Genomic DNA, 23,370 nt, shown 5'->3' with positions numbered 1-23,370 from the left:
GCCTCTGAGCCACGAGCATCATCGCACAACTTCACTATTCAGATACCCCAACAACACTCACTATTCAAACACAACAGCCACCCAGGCTTCCTAAAACTAAATTCTGCTGGCACAGTGTGTTTTGAGGGTCCTTCAGGATTACCGGGGGCTTTCTACACTGCAAGGGGTGGAAGAGCCTATAGAGAAGGAGGAGGGCTATTGTCACAGCCAGTCCCTGTGGAGTATTGCTTGCCTTGCCTCATCTCATTGGCTAGAATGGCTCAAGAACTAATATGTTAATGACAGGCCAACATGCCGGACTCTCCTCTACTTCTCTTACTACAGCAGGCTGATCCCTACGGTACAAGGACACCCAGTCTCCTAAAAGCCTCAAGTAACAAGGATTGTGATCCTCAGCAAAGACACCAACAACACACAGGAAAGATCATCTGCATATAATGACATTTTGTTTGCTGGTTACATCAAATCAGTATATTGAGAAAGCTGAGTTCTATGAATAGTAGAAAAAAATTGTGTTATTAGCTTCACTTTGCTCAAAACATCTTCTAAACTTTCTGGTTTTAGATTAAATAACACAACTTAACTCAGAGAACAGCATCGTTACATCAGCAACGCAATGCATTGTGGGCCTTTTGTTTACACAATTGTACATTGTACTACTGGAGGTAAAATCACTATTGGGTGAGTTAAATTTTAGATTTTTTTTTTTTTTGAGAATTCATCAAAATGGTAAACTGTTGCACTTCGAAATGCCACAACTGTTCACATAATTGCAATGGAAAACCATTACAGAACGGAGTAAAGATTTTTCAGCTTTTCTGCATAGAAATGGCACCAAGCAGCTCAGATTGCCAAGCTACCAAAGCAGAGTAGAAACATAGAACGACACAGAAATAAGTATTTAAAAGGTTGCTTTGCCACTATTGTGGCTACAAGAAATGAAAACTTTTTCTTAAAGCATTGTAAAGCCTCGGTCCCACCAAGTGAAGAAGGAGCCACGCACCCTGTTTTTTTTTTGTTCGTGAGCTATCGTGGCAGTATAGTGGCTCAGAGTGGCTCTTAGACGTATTATCTTCAGTTAACAAGGCTCCTCTCTGTGCGTGGTGCTAATTTCAAGATGTTCAAAATTTAGCAACAACAGCGTGGCGCAGTTTGTGTTCGAGTTACTGCGACGGCTTAGAGGCATTTGCGTGGTGATTACGAGCCTGCTAAAAGCCCATTATCCGTGCGCCTGGCAGTTACGCAGGACCTGAGCGGCTATTTTTGGAACGGCTCTCCTCTTGTGCACACAATTCACCTGCTCTGTGCGCTGAGCTCTATATAAATATGTAATAATTTTCTGCCAAACCTTGGATGGCTGAAACCACCTCTAATCACTTTCTGGAATCACAGGAGGACTGTTTCATCTGGCACGCTCCTTTTCTTTTTTTCCTCTCTTTTCCTGCTCCATGTGGAATATATTTTGAACATCCTTAAGGTAACTATTTTTAATGTTTTTTATAGCTTGATAACATCACGCTACACAAGCACTGCGTGGCTCATATGTGGCTCATGCGTGGCTTAGCATGGCTGATACGAGCCATTCGAGGACTCTAATGACCCTGTCGGTCGTGGCTTCTACGTGGCACGTTGCGGGTACAGAGCCAGGCACCTTAGTAGTGGATACGTGTTAGATGAAAACGTCGGTCATTCTTTGAATAATCACTCCACACCCATGCGTGGCTCCTTCTCAGCTTCATTATTCGGTGGGACCGCGGCTTAAGACCGTTTCACTAATGAAATTCCTTCACAAAACTTGGCTAAAAAGGTCAGGCTTAGTTTAGGATATTCATGATTCTTCATTCAGGCCCCTGCAGTTCTCTGGACCAAAGCTGGGGGGTCCACAGACCTGAAGTTTTCACAAAAGTTACATTTTGAAACTGCACAAAGAAGAGCAGTTTAAAACACTGAACATCAATGACATCTTGCAATTTAAATGTTGGATCAGTGGTCCACTGAGTAAAATAGACATGGAGACATGTACAAGTAAAGTACTAAAGATAAGGCAATTTTTTACAAAGTTTGGACAAACTAAAAGTAAGTAATGAAGTTGTCTATACAGGGGCATTTGAAAGTATTCACAGTGCTTCACTTTTTCCACATTTTGTTATGTTACAGCCTTATTCAAAATGGATGAAATTCGTTTCCCCCTAAAAATTCTACTCACAATATCCATAATGACAATGTGAAAAAGTTTTAGGATTTTTGCAAATGTATTAAAAATAAAAATAACTAAGAAATCACATGTACATAAGTATTCACAGCCTTGCCATGAAGCTCAAAACTGAGTCAGGTGCATCCTATTTCCACTAATCATCCTTGAGATGTTTCTACAGCTTAACTGGAGTCTACCTGGGGTAAATTCAATTGATTGGACATGATATGGAAAGACACACACCTGTCTACATATAAGGTCCCACAGTCCAGAGCACAAACCAAGCATGAAGTCAATAAACTGTCTGTAGACTCCAAGACAGGGTTGTCTTGAGGGACAATCTGGGGAAAGGTACCGAAACATTTCTGCTGCTTTGAAGGTCACAATGACCACAGTGCTCTCCCATCATCTGGTAAATGGAAGAATTTCGGACCCACCGGGGGCTCTCATAGAGCTGGCCACCCGTCTAAACTGGGCAATCAGGAAGAGAAGAGCCCTTAGGTCAGGGAGGTAACCAAGAACCTGATGGTCACTCTATCAGAGCTCCAGCATTCCTATGTGGAGAGAGAAGACCCTTCTAGAAGGACAGCCATCTCTGCAGCAATCCACCAACAGGCCTGTATGGTAGACAGAAGCCAATCCTTAGTAAAAGCACATGGCAGCCCACCTGGAGTTTGCCAAAAAAGCACCTGAAGGACTCTCAGCCAAGAGAAACAAAATTCTCTGGTGTGATGAGACAAAGACTGAATGCTAGGCATATGTTTCAAGGAAAATCAGGCAACATCCCCAAAGTGAAGCATGGCGGTGGAGTATCACGCTGTGGAGATGTTTTTCAACTGCAGGAACTGGGAGACTAGTCAGGATTGACTATCTCCATCCAACCTGATGGGGCTTCAGAGGTGCCTGCAAAGAGGAATGGGTAAAACTGCCCAAAGACAGGTGTGTCAAGCTTGTGATATCATATTCAAGAACACTTGAGGCTGTAATTGCTGCCAAACGTGCATCAACAAGTATTGAGCAAAGTGATGTGAAGACTTATTACATGTAATTCCTTTGTTTTTTAGTTTTAACAAATTTGCAAAATCTCAAAAAATAAACATCCTAAAAAAACAAACCAAACAAAAAAACAAAAAAAAACAAAACCCCAGCCCTTTTTCCACATACTCATTATGGGGTACTGTGTCTAGAATCTTTAGGAAAAAATGAATTTCATCCATTATGTAATAAAGCTGTAAAATAAGATGTGGAAAAAGTGAAATGCTATGAATACTTTTCAGATGGAGTTGTATGTGTTGAAAAAAAAAAAAAAAAAAAAAAAAAAAAAAAATGCTTGCAAACTTGAGCTGATAGGAATGAAATAACATCATTAGTGTCCTTTGTGAGGTTGAGAAAAAAAGAAATAATCATGCCTCCAACCCATACTAGAATTTAGCAGTAAAGCATTGGACAAGTAACATTTTCTTTGCAGTTTCACACAAGAGCAATTATGGCTTGCTAACCTTTGACCTCCAATCAGTTCTCCAACGTTAAAATGCAGGAAGACAAAATGAATATATCCATCCAGATCGGTATAAGCCATTGACAATAATGACACTTATTTTACTGGTGATGGCACGAAAAAGTAAAAAAGAAAAAAGGTCCTACTAAAAACTATAATTTGTTATTAGGAACTGAAGAAGGTGGAGCTGGAACCTGAGATTCACTGTATCTCAAAACAGGAACAAGCCAGGACAAAAATTTTTAAGTTTTGTGATTGGACCGTAAACATTCACAATTCATCACCCTATTTAATTAGCTGTTGTTACACATACAGTTGTGTTCAAAATAATAGCTGCAGTTTACAAAAGTGAGGTAAAGCTCAAAATCCTGATAATAGCTTCTATTTCCATGCACACAAATGCATTTGGAACACTGTACATTCTATTCCAAATCAAAACAAAAGAAAAACTGAACCAAATTGTTATTACGTTTACAGAAAGTTTAGAAAAAGGAATATTAGCCTGTTCAAAAACAACAGCAGTTGGCATTTTTCTTTCTGTGAAAGGAGAAAAAACAAAAACAAACAACAACAACAAAAATTACATGTACAACAATACACATTTCAAGCAAAGGCAGCACAAAGGATGAAGGCAGCACATGCTGGCTGTAGTGCATTTTTCTGAGCATCCAAGTAAAATGGGTCGTTCGAGACATTCAGAAAAACAACGTACTTTGATTAAAAAATTGATTGAAGATGGGAAAACATGTAAAGAAGTGCAGAAAATGATAGGCTGTTCAGCTAAAATGATCTCAAATGCTTTAAAATGGCAATCAAAACCAGAAAGATGTGGAAGAAAGTGGAACACCACCAATCTAAAGAATAACCAGAATGCAAAACACTCAATGATCAGCTCCCGGGTGATCAAAGAAGGTCTAAAGTTACCTGTGAGTACTGTAACAATTAGAAGATGCCTATGTGAAACCAAGCTATGGGCAAGAAGCCCCCCGCAAAGTCCCAGTGTTGAAAAGATGATGTGTTGATGAGGTTACAATTTGCCAAAGAGCACAATGACTGGACTAAAGAGAAATGGCACAACATTTGTGGACTGATGAAAACAAGATTGTTCCTTTTGGGTCTAGGGGCCGCAGACAATTTGTTAAGATGACCGCCAAGAACCGAATTCAAGCCACAGTACAGTGTGAAGACAGTGAAGCATCATAATATGGGGATGCTTCTCATATTATGATGTCAGGCCTGTTTATCACATACCAGGGATCATGGATCAGTTTGAACAGGCTGCATCAAAAATATGCAGAGGTCACGTTGACAAATGCCGAAGAGGAAATGCCCTTGAAATGGCCGTTCCAACAAGACGACCCCAAACACACTAGCAAGCACTTTGGTTCCAAACCACAAGATTAATGCTATGCAGATGCCAGCCCAATGCTGATCTTAATCCAATAGAAAACCTGTGGGCTGACATCAACAATGCTGTTTCTTGAAGCAAAGTCAAGATAATGTAGAGTAACTGTGGAATGTAGTCCAATTGTCCTGGGCTGGAATACCTGTTCACAAGAGCCAGAAGTTGGTCGACTCCATGGAACACAGATGTGAAACAGTTCTCAGAAACAGTGGTTATACAACTAAATAGTAGTTCAGTGATTCACATTAGGAAAGGTAAATCTTAAAGCATTCTTCAATGTATACAGTTTGTAAAGAAAAATGCAAACACCTGCTATTTTTTTGAAACGCTCTAATACTCATTTTTTTGTCACTTTCTGTAAATAATACCAAATTTGACAAATTTTTCTTTGTGTTTTGATTTGGAATAGAATGTGCAGTGTTCCCAATGCATTTGCATGTATAGAAATAAAGCCCATTATAAGGATTTTGAGCTTTACTCACTTTTTTAAACACACTATTATTTGAACACAACTGTAGAAGTAGGAATCAAGAATAAAAAGAAGAGAACAGCTGGCAAAGCATGGCAAACTACAACTAAAAACCAAACAAAACAAGAAACAAACAATATGAACAATCTTATAGGAGGAAAAACCCAACCGACACTTACATGACATTTTGGAATCCATTTGGCCCCAGTCTCACAAAGGCCTTCTTCACTAAACCTTACAATCAAACCAGTCATGTTGGTGAGAGAGGTGAACCGTAAGAAGCATGTAATGACCAGCACATTCCTGAGCTAAATGGCATACCAGCTGTCAAGTCACTGACTACCTGTACTGACCCCCAAAAACACCTGGAAATCTTTGTCTCAGGTTTACAATCTGACCATCACTGTGCTTGACATCCTGGGCCTTGAACAATATCCACTATTGCAGTTCACACTCAAGTGAGACAATGTCCCAGGGTACAACATGTTGCACAGAAATCATAAGAACACAGATTTACCCAGTATTGATATACGTGTATTAATTTGTGTACTGCTGTTAACAGTCTGAAAGCATACTCCAATCAAACAAACAGCCACAGAGACTGCCGAAAACAAAGTATTCCCGAGTGTTTCCGACAGTGTTTTATGCCACTCTGAGCAAACATCTCAGCGCACTGTTGAATGGAATTGAGAAAACTGCTACTAACATTAAGAACGGAGCCACTCTGAGTCATTTTGAAAGTGATAACTGTATAAATTTCGATGCAGTCATGGTAAAAGCAGCAGCCACTCTCCACTGTGAGAAGATTTACTGCACATGGACATCCATTAGTCATGAACACAGCCTGTTAAAAACAGTCTGCCAGAGGCACAATTTGTGCACGCTCCATAGTGTCCTTGATGCAGTAACTGTGAAAAGTCTAAGAAATACATCTGTGTGATCAGGCAGCAACAGCGGACAGTTCCGCGTGCAAGTTCACGGTTGGTAGCTATAGTGGGGTTGAAATGATGTCCTGCTCTGGTACAGACAGTGGACTCCGTAGACATTTGTATCCAAAATCCGACACTCTAAGTAAAATGAAATAGAATAATAATAATAACAAAGTCTACCGGTGTCACAAACCTAACGGTCCCCCTAAAAATGGGTCCCCCCGATGACGCAGTTCACAGATTAACACCTCGTTTCTGCTTCAAACTGCACACCAGTCATCATCTATCTCAGAGACAAATATCTGAAGCTTGAGTACAACAATTATTTCCACATAAATTCAGCATTATTTCATCATAAAAGGCAGTGGAATGTGGAGTGGAATCGATCAGAGCGCTGTGGCTAAACAAGCTGCTAGCTGATGTGTTCACTGCACGTCGGACATTTCAAAGCGTCACGAAATTTCGTCTCGTTTCTGCTTAAAACTGATTTTAGAATGATTTAAGGACAGAAGGACTCTGTGGACAGATGTTCTCTTCAGTTCTACTGTGCTGAAGCCCACCACTGTGCATACTGGCTGACCATGTGTGCATGTGGCTCATGGCTGCCAGCATGAGACACTCTCACATTGTGGTCCCGATTTAAAAAAAAAAAAAGAAAAAAAAAAGATAATCCCAGCTGGTGCAGACAGCTGTGTCCAGTCTGACCATAAGCCACTGCTGCTGGACTACCTCGGCCACTTCCAGACCTTCTGTCTATCTCCAATCACCTCCTCAATTTGGCATGCTCTCAGGGCAGCTCGTGTCTCCCAAAGGGAAAGGCAGATCATCATTTTTAATTCCAGTCACTCACAATGTAGTTTCATACGCTGTCAATCCATCAGAAAGTTCTCTCATGATTCTTGCACATTAGTCAGAACATCCATTATCTCCTGAAAATAATGCATTCCGGACTTTTTCCAATTTAAGAAATACAGCTGCATTTTTAGGCAGCATGTAAACAACGTCGTAGCAGAGTTTCAGATACATACGAGGTCTGTCCAAACAGTATCGTACCTTTTTATTTTTTTCAAAAACTATATGGATTTGAATCACGTGTGATTACATTAGCCAAGCTTGAACCTTCGTGCACATGCGTGAGTTTTTCCACGCCTGTCGGTTGCGTCATTCGCCTGTGGGCAGGCTTTGAGTGAGCACTGGTCCACCCCTCCCGTCGGATTTCTTTTGTCTGAGAACTTGCTGAGAGACTGCCGCTTTGCTCCATGAAATTTTTTTCAGAAACTGTTAGAGACAGGGAGTTGGAAACCATTCGATAGATTCAGTTGGATATCGGTGAAGATTCTGTCAGCGTCACGCGTATTATGGACTGTTAAAACCTTTTTAAAGACGGCCCACAGCGGTGGAGGGCGCGCCGAGCGGCCATTCGACAGGCTGGATCGACCAGATCATTTCTAAACTGAACGCTGTGTTGATCCGGGACATCATGTGACTACCACAGAAATGACAAGAGAGCTGGACATAGCACTTTTGCGGCACATTCCACTGTTACAGGAGATTTTGTAATGAAAGACGTGCGGAGGATTTCGCGCGTCGGCACGAAGCAGCTCATGACACGCAGCAAAAAAACACCTCCGTCTTGGAAGTCTCACAGGACATGTTGGGGCATGTCCAGCTGTTACACAATTTCTCGGATACTCACTCGACTGAAAGCCATTGAAAGCCGTCTGAATCTTCTGAATGGTTTCCAACACGGAGGTGGTTTTTTTTTTTGCTGCGCGTCCTAAGCTGCTTCGTGCCAACGCGCGAAATCCTCTGCACGTCTTTCATTACAAATCTCCTGTAACAGTGGAATGTGCCGCAAAAGTGCTATGTCCAGCTCTCTTGCCATTTCTGTGGTAGTCACATGATGTCCCGGATCAACACAGCGTTCATTTTAGAAATGATCTGGTCGATCCAGGCTGTCGAATGGCCGCTCGGCGCGCTGCACGCCCTCCGCCGCTGTGGGCCGTTTTTAAAAAGGTTTTAAAAGTCCATAATCCATGTGACACCGACAGAATATTCACCGATATCCAACTGAATCTATCGAATGGTTTCCAACTGCCTGTCTCTAACAGTTTCTGAAAAAAATTTCATGGAGCAAAGCGGCAGTCTCTCAGCAAGTTCTCAGACAAAAGAAATCCGATGGGAGAGGTGGACCAGTGCTCACTCAAAGCCTGCCCACAGGCGAATGACGCAACCGACAGGCGTGGAAAAACTCACGCATGCGCACGAAGGTTCAAGCTTGGCTAATGCAATCACACGTGATTCAAATCCATATAGTTTTTGAAAAAAATAAAAAGGTCCGTTACTTTTTGGACAGATCTCGTATACACACAGCCTGGTTGGAAAGAGCATCATGGAGAGTTACTAACTGCGCATTCACGGTGGCAGTTAAAACAACATTAAAATAGCGTCCTGCTCCACAGACAGCAGACTCGGCACACATCAGGATCCGAAATCTGACAGAGTCACAAAAAATTAGAAGACTTTTGGAATGAAGTGTGTTGCCTACTCTGTACAGAGCACTGAACCATCAGTAGTTTCCTGATCGGATGTTGCAGCAGTCGTTTCACTGTCTGTTTGCTATTTTGCGGTTTCTGCATTTGTCCGCCGACAAATGCAAAAACATTTTCCTGGAAATGCACCTGCTGACTGGCAGAGCAAAATGTTTAATTAGCAATAAAATGTGTCAGCAACCACCAATCATGACCACATGTGCACAGATAGACTTACAATCACAAATACTTTGATGTTGTGTTGTTGAATGGCGCGTCCTTTAAACTTGCCAGGAACCTGCCAGTTTCTTTAGCTTCTCCTATTTTGCCTGATGTCAAAACTTGATTGATACAAGTTTTAGACCAGATGCCCTTCATGACACAATTTAAAATGTACACAAGGAGAACAGGATATGAGTGGCCTTGAAGCAGGTTGCCCAGCACATTTGCCTCTGGTTGGGAGGTAAGTGCCCTACATGTGTGCGCCACCATGCTGCCCCAATTTGCCAGCAACCCTGTTCATACAGTCAAGCCTGGCTGTTGTCTGTCCTATCACAAGTGAAGTGAGCAAGTACAACAGCAACAATAAAAAGACCAGGGATCAAGTGTCCTCCCTTATATGGAGGCACTGGACTGCAGCAATTAACAAACCACATAATGTACAATCTATAACAATGTTGTTAACACTGTGCGGCTGTGTTATGCTGTTAGCTGTTGGTATTGATCATCATTATCACTTTACGGAGGCATTGCTAGGCCGGTAGCGTAGATTTACGTTGACGCTACCTGGCTATACCCGCCCACAGTAGCAAACGAGTATCAGCATACCCGCCCACTGTGAGTAAACAAATGATGTCATAGCACGCAGCCCAAGAACTGTCAGCAGAGGAAAAAATGAAAAGGCGAGAAGTGTGTGTTGGTCCCAATATGGATATTCTGGATGATTTTATCATGATAGTACGACAATGAACAGCCAAAGCAGCCAACTTGACAAAGAAAGCACTGGCGAATTTGGAGAGCAGCGCGCGCCAGCCGACACGACAAAAGTTAAAGTGAGCCAACTTTTTATGTACACTTTTGCTGGGTGTCGTGCGTTTTGAAATGACATTAAATATTGTTAATGTGATTCCACGTATTGCATATCTCAGTAAGTGATAATAATGCAAATAACATGCTGCTGTCGTGAGGTATGCATTTTGTGAGTCCCTCTGTCCATGCCCAGTCACCCACAATGACAGACATTCGCCCGATTTAGACGTGGGCGAATATCTGTCATTGTGGGTGACTGGGCATGGACGGAGGGACTCACAAAATGCATACCGCACGACAACAGCATGTTATTGTATTATCATGACACTGTCTACCCATGGTTCCCTTTGTACAATCTTCTCCATAAATTCTCCTAATGTCTAGTATGTGATGCTGAGGACTTCCTTGTGCTCAGACAAGATTAGAGGGAAAAACTTTCATTTTACTGAAGATCTGAGGTGAACACTAATAAATACTGAAATCATTACAAATGCTGCACTAAACTGGTAATAACATTTACACATGGTGTATCATTTGACACCTTGGCTACAGGCATTATATGCTGTGTAGATGCAAAGACAACAATGTTTTGATATAAATAAAAACTACAAAAAACAAAAGCAAACATTAAAATTTTATGTAAATCATGTTCTAGATTTCCATACATACCTCAAACTGTACATCAACATTTCATGCTTCCTCAAATCACATTGTGGTTGTAGGAATAAAATGCATTTTAACGCAGACTACATTAAAATACACAACAATGAAAATCTTATCTGTAAGACCAGGGAAAGCTGCTTTAATGACCAAGTGTCCACTCACCTTGGCAGTGGAACAAACCAAAAAAGAAAAAGAGGAGTGCAGTTAAGTGTAAGCACCAGTAAAATATACAAACTATGATTTCCTGAACTCAAGTCCAACCCTTTTCTAAGAAATGCACTTCTGACAAGAATTTAGTACTGCATGCCAAACATACAACGCAGGATTATTAAGAAACCAAAGGTTAGTAAATGTAAGCCTTTCTACTGCTACCCCTTTATATTGTAAGCTGAGCCAGTGAGCTTTTCCACATATAATTGGATTGCGCGCCAAATCTTGATGCAGGATTTATTTAAGACAACCATATAGCTACATACATCATTATACTGGACACTGTAATCAACATTAAAGATACTACATGAAATCAAGTGCTAAATCACAAAGAGTGGAGCTGTTTGCGACAGCAAAATGTTTATTCTAAAGCAAAGGTATGGAGCATACTACTAACTGTGGTAATTCTATCACAATACCAGAAGGGGGAAACAGAATGCTGCAACAACTTCATGCTGTGAAGATTAAAAATTCATTCTGTAGTGAGTGTCAGGAAATGAGGTTATACTGGCATGACTATGAAAAGCATTTTCAACTAATAACCACAATGCTTGGTCTGACAATCAGTCCAGTGCTTCCCCTAGAATTTTTTTTTTTTCCAGGCTTGGATTATTGGTAGTTAAGATAAGATAAACTTTATTGATCTCAGAGGAGAAATTCACATTACGTTAGCTCTTAAAAACACACAAGATGGGTGCAAGTAGAGGAAAATGTTCATCAAACAGCGTATGCAAGGATAAGCAATAATAATACCGTATTTTCCGGACTATAAGCCGCTACTTTTTTCCCACACTTTGAAACATGCGTCTTATATTGAGTTGCGGCTTTTCTGTGTTTTTTCTTCACCAGCCAGGTGGCGCTTTAGCAGAAAGTAAAAAAAAATGAGAGGTGGGAAGTCAAAGTTGGAAATCAAAGAAGAAAGCGCTAATTTTCATTTAGCACATGCAAGCAGCAGGCACGACAAAGGTTTTTTTTCCAAACCCACACTCCCTCATCATGGAAACCACACGAAGTTCATATGATGCCGCATTTAAGTTGAAGGCCATTGATCTGGCAGTAAAGGAAGGAAATAGAGCTGCTGCACGTAAGCTTGGCGTGAATGAACCCATGGTTCGGTGCTGGAGACGGCAGCGGGAAGAACTCATTCAATGCCAAAAGACTAGAAAGACTTTCAGAGGACATAAAAGCAGGTGGCCTAAACTTGAAAATGTTCTTGAGGACTGGGTTAACACTCAGAGAGCAGGTGGCTGAGGTGTATCCACTGTGCAAATCCGGCTGAAAGCCAAATCAATCGCCCGCGAAATGAATATTGACGATTTTAACGGAGGACCGTCCTGGTGTTTCAGATTCATGAGAAGAAAGAGCCTTTCTGGCACATTAAGACAGACTTGCGGAGGAGTTCGGCACGCCGTGGTGCAGCCGCTCGGCGCAAAGAAACGCCGTGATGAAGCCTCACGGGACATGTTGGGGCTTGTCCAGCTCAAGCTCAATTTCTCGGATATTCACATGACTGAAAAGCAACCGGAATCCGTCTGAAAGCCGTCCTGAGAGACCAACACCGAGGTGGTTTTGTGCCGCGTCAAAAGCGGCTCCGTGGCGCGTCCCTTGGCTTCTTTTTCCATGAAAAAAAAAAAACTGTAACGGTGGAATGTGCCGGAAAAAGTGCTGACGTCCACATCTTCTGCCTTTTTGTGAAAGTCAGACAAGGTCCCGGATCAACAAAGCTTTCACATTGGAAATGATCTGGTTGTTTGTGCGGGGTGTCAGCCTGTCCATCGGCGCTGCGCTCTCAGCAGTTGTGGGCCGTCCTTAAAGGGGCAGTAACACCCTTTAATCTGTTTAATCCCCATAAAAATCGTCCCCAAAACCCATATTAATTTTTCGAACGGTGTCCACCTGGAGGTCTCTTACAGTTTCTGGAAAAAAATTGATGCAGCAAAGATCCAAATCGTTCAGACATTTATTCGCAATAAAAAATAGACGAGAGGGGTAGACCACACCTCACTCAAAGCCTGCTCACAGGCGAATGAAGCAACCGACAGGCATGAAAAAAACTCACGCATGCGCACGAGGGTTCAAGCTTGGCTGACGCAATCACACGTGATTCAAATCCATATGGTTTTTGAAAAAAATAATAAGGTCGGACACTTTTGTAACAGACCTCGTAAATAAGGCTCAAACTCATAAGGCTGTGTCCCCACAATTTCTTCAGAAACTCCTTTAGACTGGGCTAAAAAAAGAGTCCAAAAACAGCTCGACCTCCGCCATGTTTGCAATTGATTTGGGCTGGAATCAGCAGGTCCTGTTCTGGTGATGACATAGCAACAATATGGCCATTGCTGAGGGCTGAAATAGAGCGTAGGCTTCAGACAGCTGTTGTTTATCCTTCACCCGCGCACTTACCAACTTTTATTGTCCAGGATTTTTTAAAATATCAACATTTCATCATTTTTAGTGATTATCTGTGCACATTTTTTGGTGTCTACCTACACTTTAATATGCATATTATTGCCAGAATCCCCTCAGTCATCACTGACTGATCTCAGGGAGCATGTGCACTCACTTTTTTCTTCAAAGTGCAACTCCAGACATCCTAGTAAACCATGTCCACACAAAATAAGGCCAGGCCAAATGACTGCCCACATTCATGCGTTGCACAGCGGCTGACATAAGTAGCTGTCAGACAAACAGTCGCACACATCACAAAGAATCACAAAGTTGTATACATTTTTATTTTAAATGACCACTTGCCTTTAGCAATGTAAATGTCTTTTGTGAAAACAGAAATGAGTGAGAACAAGTTTAATAGCACCAATGGATCAAACAGATATGAACACTGACAGAGCATTTCATGAAAAAAAGAAGTCTGTAATGCAAAAATATATACCAGGAGACAGGAGGTGGTGGGCAATGTTTGATTATGCCAATTTAAGTCAAAATATGTGGAGTAGATGTCAGATTCTGACATCTGACACCTTGTAGTGAAAGCTTTAACTGCCAACTTCAAGCAGATAGCAGCGGGAGTTTATAATGTCTTGCAGCAGTTGGTTGATAGCTGGTAAGATAATTAAATAAATAAATGAATAATAAAAAGAAGAAGAAAAAAGACGGGAAGGAGAAGAAGAAGAAGAAGTGATCTAATCAAAAGCAAGTCACAATAAAAATAATTAAATTCACAGAAGATTGTCTGAATCAAAGCTCTGCAGATGTGCTGAAGGGATTATTGACATTGGGTCAAGGATGAACGCCACCAAAACGAAATGTTGATAGGACTAATATTTTTGGAGAAACTACAGACATTAGCTAACAACAATGAAAAATGGACATTGATAATGTGCAATGTTCTTCTACCTTAGTAGAAGAAGAATTTGATTTGATCTGAACATGTCGTCTGAACCATGGACTAAAAATGACACCAAAGTTATATTGGTGAGTAAACGGCTGTATTTTATGCCAGAAATGAGGTCCAGGTTGTTAAATGCGGCATTTCTCCAACATGTCTCTCTAGTGATATTAAAGGGGAACAGAAACGCTTTTTGAGAATTTGTTTGTGCATTCCTTGGTAAAAATTAAATGTTAATCATACACTCGCAGAATGTTTGAGCGCAGTGTAGATAATATTATTTTAATCAAATTTTCCGCTAAATTGACAAGTAAATCGCCATTGGCTGAAGTCAGTGGAGGACATTTCCAGTTGACGTCACTGGTTGGGGTCTCCTCTGCTGAGGACGAGTGCAGTTTACTGAGCTCGCTCATTGAGGTTCTATTAGTATCATCAAGAAACAGGTGGAATATGATTATGTTTTTTGTATTTCTTGTATTTGAAATGGCATAAACAAATTAAAATGTGTGAAATACCAAGTGTTCCAATACTTTTGGAGGGCACTGTATCCTAACCTTGTGATTAGTGCAAAATAAGTGTGGTATTAGTCGTGTTTTGTTTAAGAATGTTTTTCACTGTTGCGACACTTGGTATGAAATCATAGTCATACCGTATATCATATTGATATGACAATACTAAGATAAGATCATCAGCCCATATTGTACAGCCCTACTGTCAACTAGCTGAAAACCTTGAATATTAATTTACATCTACATAAAAAAAATGCTTCAAGTGGCAAGGGGATTAAGAGGGCTGTAATTAGGGGGGTCTGGAAGCTGAAAGATTTTAGCCATGCTAATACTCCACTGAAGCATTTGCTCAAAAAAAAGTCTGAAGGACCTAAATGACAAGGTGAGATGTTGAAGAGCTTCGCTCGTTCATGTCTGTGACATATACATATTAATAATAATAGTGTGTATGTAATAACAAGGACCTAAACAATTTATAAATACATTAAGACAGTAAATTAATATTAACAAAACTATACAATTAATAGGAAATAAAAGGGCTGAATTCGTCTTCTAAAAAGTGTTGAGGTCTAAGGTTCCAAGAACATTCTGGACTCACACACCATTCCAACTCATTATAGAACCTTTGGTTAATTTATTACCACCCTTGAAAAATGTCAGCTACCTATCTCATAAACATTACCCAATCTTGAGCCCATGTATCCCCACGGGCAACAAGCTAGTGTCAATATAACAGCTCACACAGCCAGATAAAACAAAGTACTTTCAAATACTTCAGCATTCTTTGATTTGACATACCAATGCTGAGCACAGACATAACAACAATTATGCCTCTGCATAAACTACTATGTCTCTTAATTATTATTTTTTTTTTTTTTTTGAAAGATGCATAGCTTTGTTTAGGATTCTGTAGACACTATACAATACTTTCCCACAAATAACCACTCCAAATACTACATGACATGTCACACATCACTTCCCTTCAACTTACTCCCCTCTTCCAAATGATGTCACAAGTGGCAATTTCACATTAGTCATTACTTGCAAAATAGATGACGTGGGAAAAGAAGTGCCTCCTGTCTGCTGTGCGTGTGTAAAGAGACCACACCTATAGAGAGGAGCAGGTTCGAACAGCTTCCTGATCCTCACTCAACTGTGCAACATTATGTCTGCAAAGAATAGTCAAATATTTCAAGGCCAATACCTGTGTGTGTGGGTGTGGATTCATAATATAAACAAACATGAAGTATCCACATTGAAATAACTTTTAAGTTACACTTGCAAAATCTCAAAGCAGTTTGTCGAGCCTTTTTTTATAAACTGTAGTTGAATGAGAAAAGAAAGAAATGACATTGGAGACATACTTGTGCATATGTTGAACATTACAGTTATAAAGCACACATGTAGTAATTGAACAGAGACAGTTCCAGGCACAAACGTCGTCTTGCTTTCAAACTCTTGAACAAAAAGGTCTATTGAGAGTAAAATGCATAATGAAACTCAGTCACATCCTTGTGGAGCCATAAATTGTGAGTAAACTTCCTCATGTGTGTAGGATTTGTTCAGAGATTACGTTATGTATGATACAATACCAAAAGAAATCCTGACACCAAAGGGAGACAATGACACCAGTGTTTCAGCCACAATGAGGCCTTTCGTAAGAATGTTTCGACTGACAAATGATTCATCAGTTGAACAAGATATGAGTACTGACAACACCAATAATTCATGTGGGCTGATTTCTGACAAAATCTACTAATTCTGGTGAAATGTGTGGTAGATCTAAACAGTTGCTACCAGCAGTTAAACTTTACCACCAGAGGTACAACTAACTAACAATCACAATGTCAGTTTGTTCCTCCTTTCCAAACCCGTCCAGGTTGCAGGTAATCAATGGAATGAAGTCATCCATGCAACCACTTTTGAGTTTAATCATTATTGAAATCTTTGTCGCAAGCCATGAACTTCTTGACTGCAACAACACAACCTGACTAAACAGGACCAGCCGCCTGCCAGAGAGTCAGCGGTGACAGACACAAATCCGAACAAAGCTAAATTTATTCTGCAAGTGCATTATACAGGCAAACAGCTCCAACAGATAGGATCCTCCGGCGCTGCTGTTTGTTGAAGATGTAACTATGGTTACATTTTAGGCTGAGGGGGGTGGTGCATTTGTGACAACAGCAGCTGTAAGAGAGACCTGGGGATTGGATACCTACCTTTTTACCACCAGAGTTAGGGTCTTATGGGAGCCTTTCACCAGGCAGATTGCCTCCTGTCGGTAACCACTCAGGGGAATCTCATTGATGTTGATGAGCTCGTCTCCCACCTGGAGACTCACAGCTGCTGCTTTGCTGCCCTCCTCAACCTGTAACAAACAGAAGATGGAGAAGCAGGTAAATTAATATTTAACTAAGACAAATTAAACCCAGTGTATGAATTGAACATAGGAATCTGCCGTCAAATAAAAACCCCATGTTCGAGTCAAACCATCTACAGTGCATACGGAAAGTATTCACGGCGCTTCACTTTTTCACATTTTGTTATGTTACAGCCTTATTCCAAAATGGGCGAAATTAAAACATTTTTTCGTTCAAACTTTTACTCACAACAACCCATAATGACAATGTGAAAAAAGTTTTTTTTTTTTTTTGAGAATTCTGCAAATTGATAAAAAAAGAAAGAAAAGAAAAGCACAAATCTGGGGAAGGATACAGAAACATTTCTGCCTCAATGAGCACAGTGGCCTCCATCATCATCTGTAAATGGAAGAAGTTTGAACCCAATTTCAATTTATTTTCATTTATATAGAACCAAATCACAACAAAGTTGCCTCAAGGTGCTTTACACAAGTGAGATCTAAACATACCAACCCCAAGAGGAAGCACACAGGAGACTTGATGATTTGAGGAAGAAAACTCAAGTAGACCAGATTCAAGGGGGTGACCTTCTGATTGGGCCATGACAAAATCTCTTGTTAAAAGTGAAATCTGCCGGAAAATGGCTGATGTCCAGCTCTTGTGATAACCAGAGAAAGAGCACACGATGGTCTCGTATCCACAGAGCCATCAGCTCAGAAATGGTCCGGTGGCTTGTGCCGTGTCGTCGTAGCTCGGAGCGCGGAGCGCTGAGCGTCTTTAAAGGGGTCCATAAAGCTGTACTAACAGACCTTATTCTCTGTGAAGCCCGTAAAATTTTCACCGAAAGCCAGATAAATTTTTCGAATAGTTTCCAGGTGCCAGTCTGTAACAGCTTCTGGAAAAAAACCCCATCATTCCGCCATTTCCAGACAATGAAAATCCGATGACGGGGCGGGACCACTCCTTCCACAAGGCGTGCTCACAGGCGAATGACGTCACCGACAGGCGTGGAAAAACTCACGCATGCGCACAAGGGTTCAAGCTTGTCTGACGTGAAAACATATGAATCAAATAGATATAGTAAAAAAAAAAATAAAAAGGTACGATACTTTATGGCCAGACCTCGTATACAGGAAATTTTGGGAGTCCATGCTAGTGCACAAGACGGGAGGCCTGCAGAAGAGGACACCCACTCCCATCTCTGGATGAAGCCACCAGGACTCTTCCTAGAGCTGACCACCAGTCGAACCTAACGATCGGGGGAGGGGGGCTTTAGTCGAAGATGTGACCAAGAACCTGATGGTCACTGTCAGAGCTCCAGCATTCCTCTGTGGGGAGAGCAGAACCTTCCAGAAGGACAGCAATCACTGCAGCAATCCACTAATTAGGCCTGTATGGTAGAGTGGCCAGATGGAAGCCACTCCTTAGTAAAAGGGACATGGCAGACCACCTGGAGTTTGCCAAAAGGCACTTGAAGGACTCTCAAACCACAAGAAACAAAATTCTCTGGTCTGATGAGACAAAGATTGATCTGTCTGGCGTGAATGCCAGGCTTCATGTTTGGAGGAAACCAGGCACCATCCCTACAGTAAAGCATGGTGGCGGCAGCGTCATGCTGAGGGGATGTTTTTCAGCGACAGGAACTGGGAGACTAGTCAGGATTGAGGGAAAGACTAATGCAGCAATGTACAAAATCATCATGGATAAAAACATGCTCCAGCACGCTCTTGGCCTCAGACTGGGGTGATGGTTCATCTTTCAGGAGGACAATGACCTTAAAGCCCCTTTCACACCAGGGCTGCTTTGAGTTGCATCAGGCGTTTTCATGATGACACCGCATGGAAGCAACCTAGTGCCGAGACGATCCAGCTCGACGCCACAACAGCGCGAGGGGCGCAAAGGACGAAGCAAATTGGGCGCCAAAAAATTAAACATGTTTAATTTTTTTTTGCGTCCTGTGCTCGACGCAGAAATTAAGTGGTTTCAACGCAAGTCAGGGCAACGCGATGGTAATCAATGTGACTGGAAGCCACACACTCACAATATAACGTTACCCAACGCCAATTTATGATTCCTGCTGTGTTCCATTGTTCCTGAAGTATAAATCAGGCAGGACTATTTTTATACCGTGTACACAATGCAGTGAGACTACACGCACAAAAAAGAGCACAGAAAAAAAAAAATGCTGATTGCTGCTGCAGCTCCTCGCTCTTCTCTCACAAAGGTGTTTAAATAAAATCCATGAAAGTCCTGCTCACAGACTGATTGCCAGCGACAGGACACGGCCACATCCAGTAAAAAGTCCGGACATCTCGAGTCCACTCACCGACGATTCGTTCACACGCACACATGTGAACAATTAAAAGAAAGAAAAAAAAAAACTGTCTGGCTGCAGGCAGTTAGTTCCTTGTTCTCCCCCCAAACTCTCTCATCACTGTGTTAATAAAAAGGACATGAGTCCTGCTCACAGCCTGATTGCCAGAGACAGGACATCTCCACATTTACTCACGGATGGTTCGTTCGCGCACACCACGAACCATCTCGCGGTCAAAGGAGGAAAGATAAACTATAACAGAACTCAGAGCGCAGACTTGCAGCTCAGAACAAGAACAAATATAAACTAGAAGAGAAGTCAGAGTGCACAGTCTGGCTGCAGCCAAACTGTGCACTCTGACTTCTCTGTGCAGAGAACCTGCAGGCTGCATTCTCACCTCCTCTCTGCCCCCTGCTGTGCGCACCTGACGCAGACATTCCTGCGTCATCATGACGCAACAGGAAGTGGGCCCGGTGTGAAAGGGGCTTAAGCACACAGCCAAGAAATCAAAGGAGTGGCTTCAGGACAACTCTGTGAATGTCCTTGAGTGGCCCAGCCAGAGCCCAGACCTGAACCCGATTGATCTCTGGATAGATCTGAAAATGGCTGTGCACAGATGCTCCCCATCCAACCTGAGGGAGCTTGAGTGGTACTACAAAGAGGAATGGGCAAAACTGCACAAAGATAGGTGCACCAAGCTTGTGGCATCATATTCAAGAAGACTTGAGGGTGTAATTGCTGCCAAAGGTGCATCAACAAAGTATTGAGCAAAGGGTGTAAATATTTATGTACATGTGATTTCTTATTTTTCTGTTTAATAAATTTGCAAAAAAATTAAAAATAAAAAAAATTAAAAAATAAAAATTATGCGGTCTTTATGGAGTGTTGAGAAGAATTTTTCATAATTGTGAGAAGAATCTTGGAATAAGTCTGTAACATAAAATGTGGAAAACATGAAGCGCCGTGAATACTTTCCGGATGCACTGAAATTTCTCAGGGTACATGAAACCAAAAGTAAAGCACAATATGTCAATATTTTCATAATTCTTTATTTATTTAGAATAGTCAGGTGAACACATCAAAATGGTGAACAGTTGTGTTTTAGGAGGGTCTATCATAACAACTTACTAGTTCAGTTTTCCCACGGATTGTTGAAGAGTTCTGTACATGCCTCCCGAAAAAATGGGACAAATTACAGTAGAGCATATCGTGAGAAATGCACTTCAAAAACTATTTTGGAGATGGAGTCGTGGAGAAAGAAGGGTTTTATCCATGTGTTTAAAAGGTGGGACCCAAAGACTTTGAGAATACTTTTGCAATCTTAACATGAGAGATGTGCCGCAAACACTGGACCCACCCCCAGGCATTTAAAAGTCTTACCTGCTTACCAGATGTAGATGGACAAAAAGACAAAACAAACCATTTGGTGATCTGATCTTTACTGACCATTACATGTTCCTATTATTTGTTTTTTTTTTTTAAAGGAGATAATGACTTTTGAACCAGAGCAGGTGTGCTTCTACATGGCTGCTGTGTGCAAACACATATGCTGGATGCATCTCTCAAGGTGGGCATTTATCAGTACCATGCGCTTTTCAATCTTACGCGTATTTAGACATATCTGATGCGGGGGGTTTTCTGAATGCAAAATGCAACCCATGTTGGCCACAGACAGAGTGGAGTAACCTTCAGTTAACTAAAAGTCAGTCCCTAAAGTTACATTATGATTATGGATAAATGGCTCTCACTCTGTCATACACTTTTCTGATGCACTCTGGCTAAGTTCACTTTTACCAACTATATCCTGAGCCCGCACAAGTCAACAGGACCGCTGCAGCGGTCTTGGAAGAAAGTATTTATAATCTGGTATATCATTTTTTTAAAAGATAGCACTAACTGGAGTAAGATATGCACTTTGCAAGTTGACTCAAGCTGTGGCACTTATAATAGATAAATATAATGCAATGTTAAAATACCCTTTGAACTTAGCCAAGGTTTGTGTCCCAAGAATGTTCCTTGTGAATTTGAAGACCCCGGCAATGTCCAAACTGATAAACTTTATTGTTTTTGTACAAATATTTGCTCATTTTGAAATGGATGCCTACAACACGTTTCAAAAAAGCTGGGACAATGGTATGTTTACCACTGTGATACACCTTTCCTTTTAACAACACTCATGACTTTTGGAACTGAGGACACTAATTGTTGAAGCTTTGTAGGTGGAATTCTTTCCCACTCTTGCTTGATGTACAACTTCAGTTGTTCAACAGTCCACGTTCTCCGTTGTCGTATTTTGCACTTCATTTTCACGCAAAAGCTAATACCATCATCCGAAAGTGGTTGGGACTGCCACGGTGCCTCTCCGAAGTAGGCCTTTTTGGGAGGAACACACTGCAATTGCCACTGCAATCCATCAAGCTGGGCTACATGCAAGAGAAGACCAGGCTAGTTCATGAGTTAAGACAGTCCATTGATCAGTCAGTAAGGAGCGCTTACGCCAAGGTCCCTACTGGACGAAAGTGGAATTCCCAAAAAGAAGTTGAACGAGTTGACATTAGGCTGCAACATCAGGGGATTGTAACGGCTCTAATCACTTCCTGAATCACAGAGGGGGACTGCAGCCAGAGCCGTTCGCGCGCGCATATGCACACGCCTAACAAGCTGCAGAAAGCATTTTGAGCCATCTAAAAAGGTAATTATTTGACTTGTTTACATTGTCATGGCTTAATGTCTGGTGGTTGGCTCTCACTGCGGTATTGTATCACTTCCTGTTCCGGAGCACAGCGGTGTTTTTCTGTATCTGTTAGCTGTTTAATCTGCGCAGTTAGATTGATCTAGTTATCTAGATTACGATTTGTTTCCCAGTGTAATCTTTACGTGCCTTAACTAAAGCACTCCTTCTGCTGAATCACCTCTAAATTATTTACACATTATTCACTTTGCGTGTTTTTAGGAATCCGCTAGCTTAGCGTAGCTACTAGCTCTTAGCCGATTTAGCATGGCGGCTTCTCCTGTCTCTCCCGCACTTTTCTGCTCTGGGTGTGAAATGTTTAGTTATTCCTCGGCCTCCTTTAGCAGTAACGGTACTTGTAATAAGTGTAGCTTATTCGTAGCTTTGGAGGCCAGGCTGGGCGAATTGGAGACTCGGCTCCGCACCGTGGAAAATTCTACAGCTAGCCAGGCCCCTGTAGTCGTTGCGGACCAAAGTAGCTTAGCCGCCGTTAGTTACCCCCTGGCAGATCCCGAGCAGCCGGGAAAGCAGGCCGACTGGGTGACTGTGAGGAGGAAGCGTAGTTCTAAACAGAAGCCCCGTGTACACCGCCAACCCGTTCACATCTCTAACCGTTTTTCCCCACTCGGCGACACACCCGCCGAGGATCAAACTCTGGTTATTGGCGACTCTGTTTTGCGAAATGTGAAGTGAGCGACACCAGCAACCATAGTCAATTGTCTTCCGGGGGCCAGAGCAGGCGACATTGAAGGAAATTTGAAACTGCTGGCTAAGGCTAAGAGTAAATTTGGTAAGATTGTAATTCACGTCGGCAGTAATGACACTCGGTTACGCCAATCGGAGGTCACTAAAATTAACATTAAATCGGTGTGTAACTTTGCAAAAACAATGTCGGACTCTGTAGTTTTCTCTGGGCCCCTCCCCAATCAGACCGGGAGTGACATGTTTAGCCGCATGTTCTCCTTGAATTGCTGTCTGTCTGAGTGGTGTCCAAAAAATGAGGTGGGCTTCATAGATAATTGGCAAAGCTTCTGGGGAAAACCTGGTCTTGTTAGGAGAGACGGCATCCATCCCACTTTGGATGGAGCAGCTCTCATTTCTAGAAATCTGGCCAATTTTCTTAAATCCTCCAAACCGTGACTATCCAGGGTTGGGACCAGGAAGCAGAGTTGTACTCTTACACAC

At 41.8% G+C, this 23,370-nt stretch overlaps 1 protein-coding gene across 1 annotated transcript in view; it reads right to left on the bottom strand.

Annotated features, from left to right (window-relative positions):
• Positions 1 to 23,370, bottom strand: part of shroom2a (shroom family member 2a) — a 126,258-nt gene that overhangs the window by 54,833 nt on the left and 48,055 nt on the right. The window contains exon 2 of the mRNA XM_034180587.1: positions 17,000 to 17,148. Within this exon, the coding sequence (XP_034036478.1) occupies positions 17,000 to 17,148 (149 nt within the window). The remainder of the gene's footprint in view (positions 1 to 16,999; positions 17,149 to 23,370) is intronic.

Source organism: Thalassophryne amazonica, chromosome 10 (genome assembly GCF_902500255.1).
Source record: "Thalassophryne amazonica chromosome 10, fThaAma1.1, whole genome shotgun sequence".
In the NCBI taxonomy this organism is placed as follows: domain Eukaryota; kingdom Metazoa; phylum Chordata; class Actinopteri; order Batrachoidiformes; family Batrachoididae; genus Thalassophryne; species Thalassophryne amazonica.
Note: the sequence above shows the minus strand (reverse complement) of the source record. Positions and strands in the feature narration are given on the sequence as shown.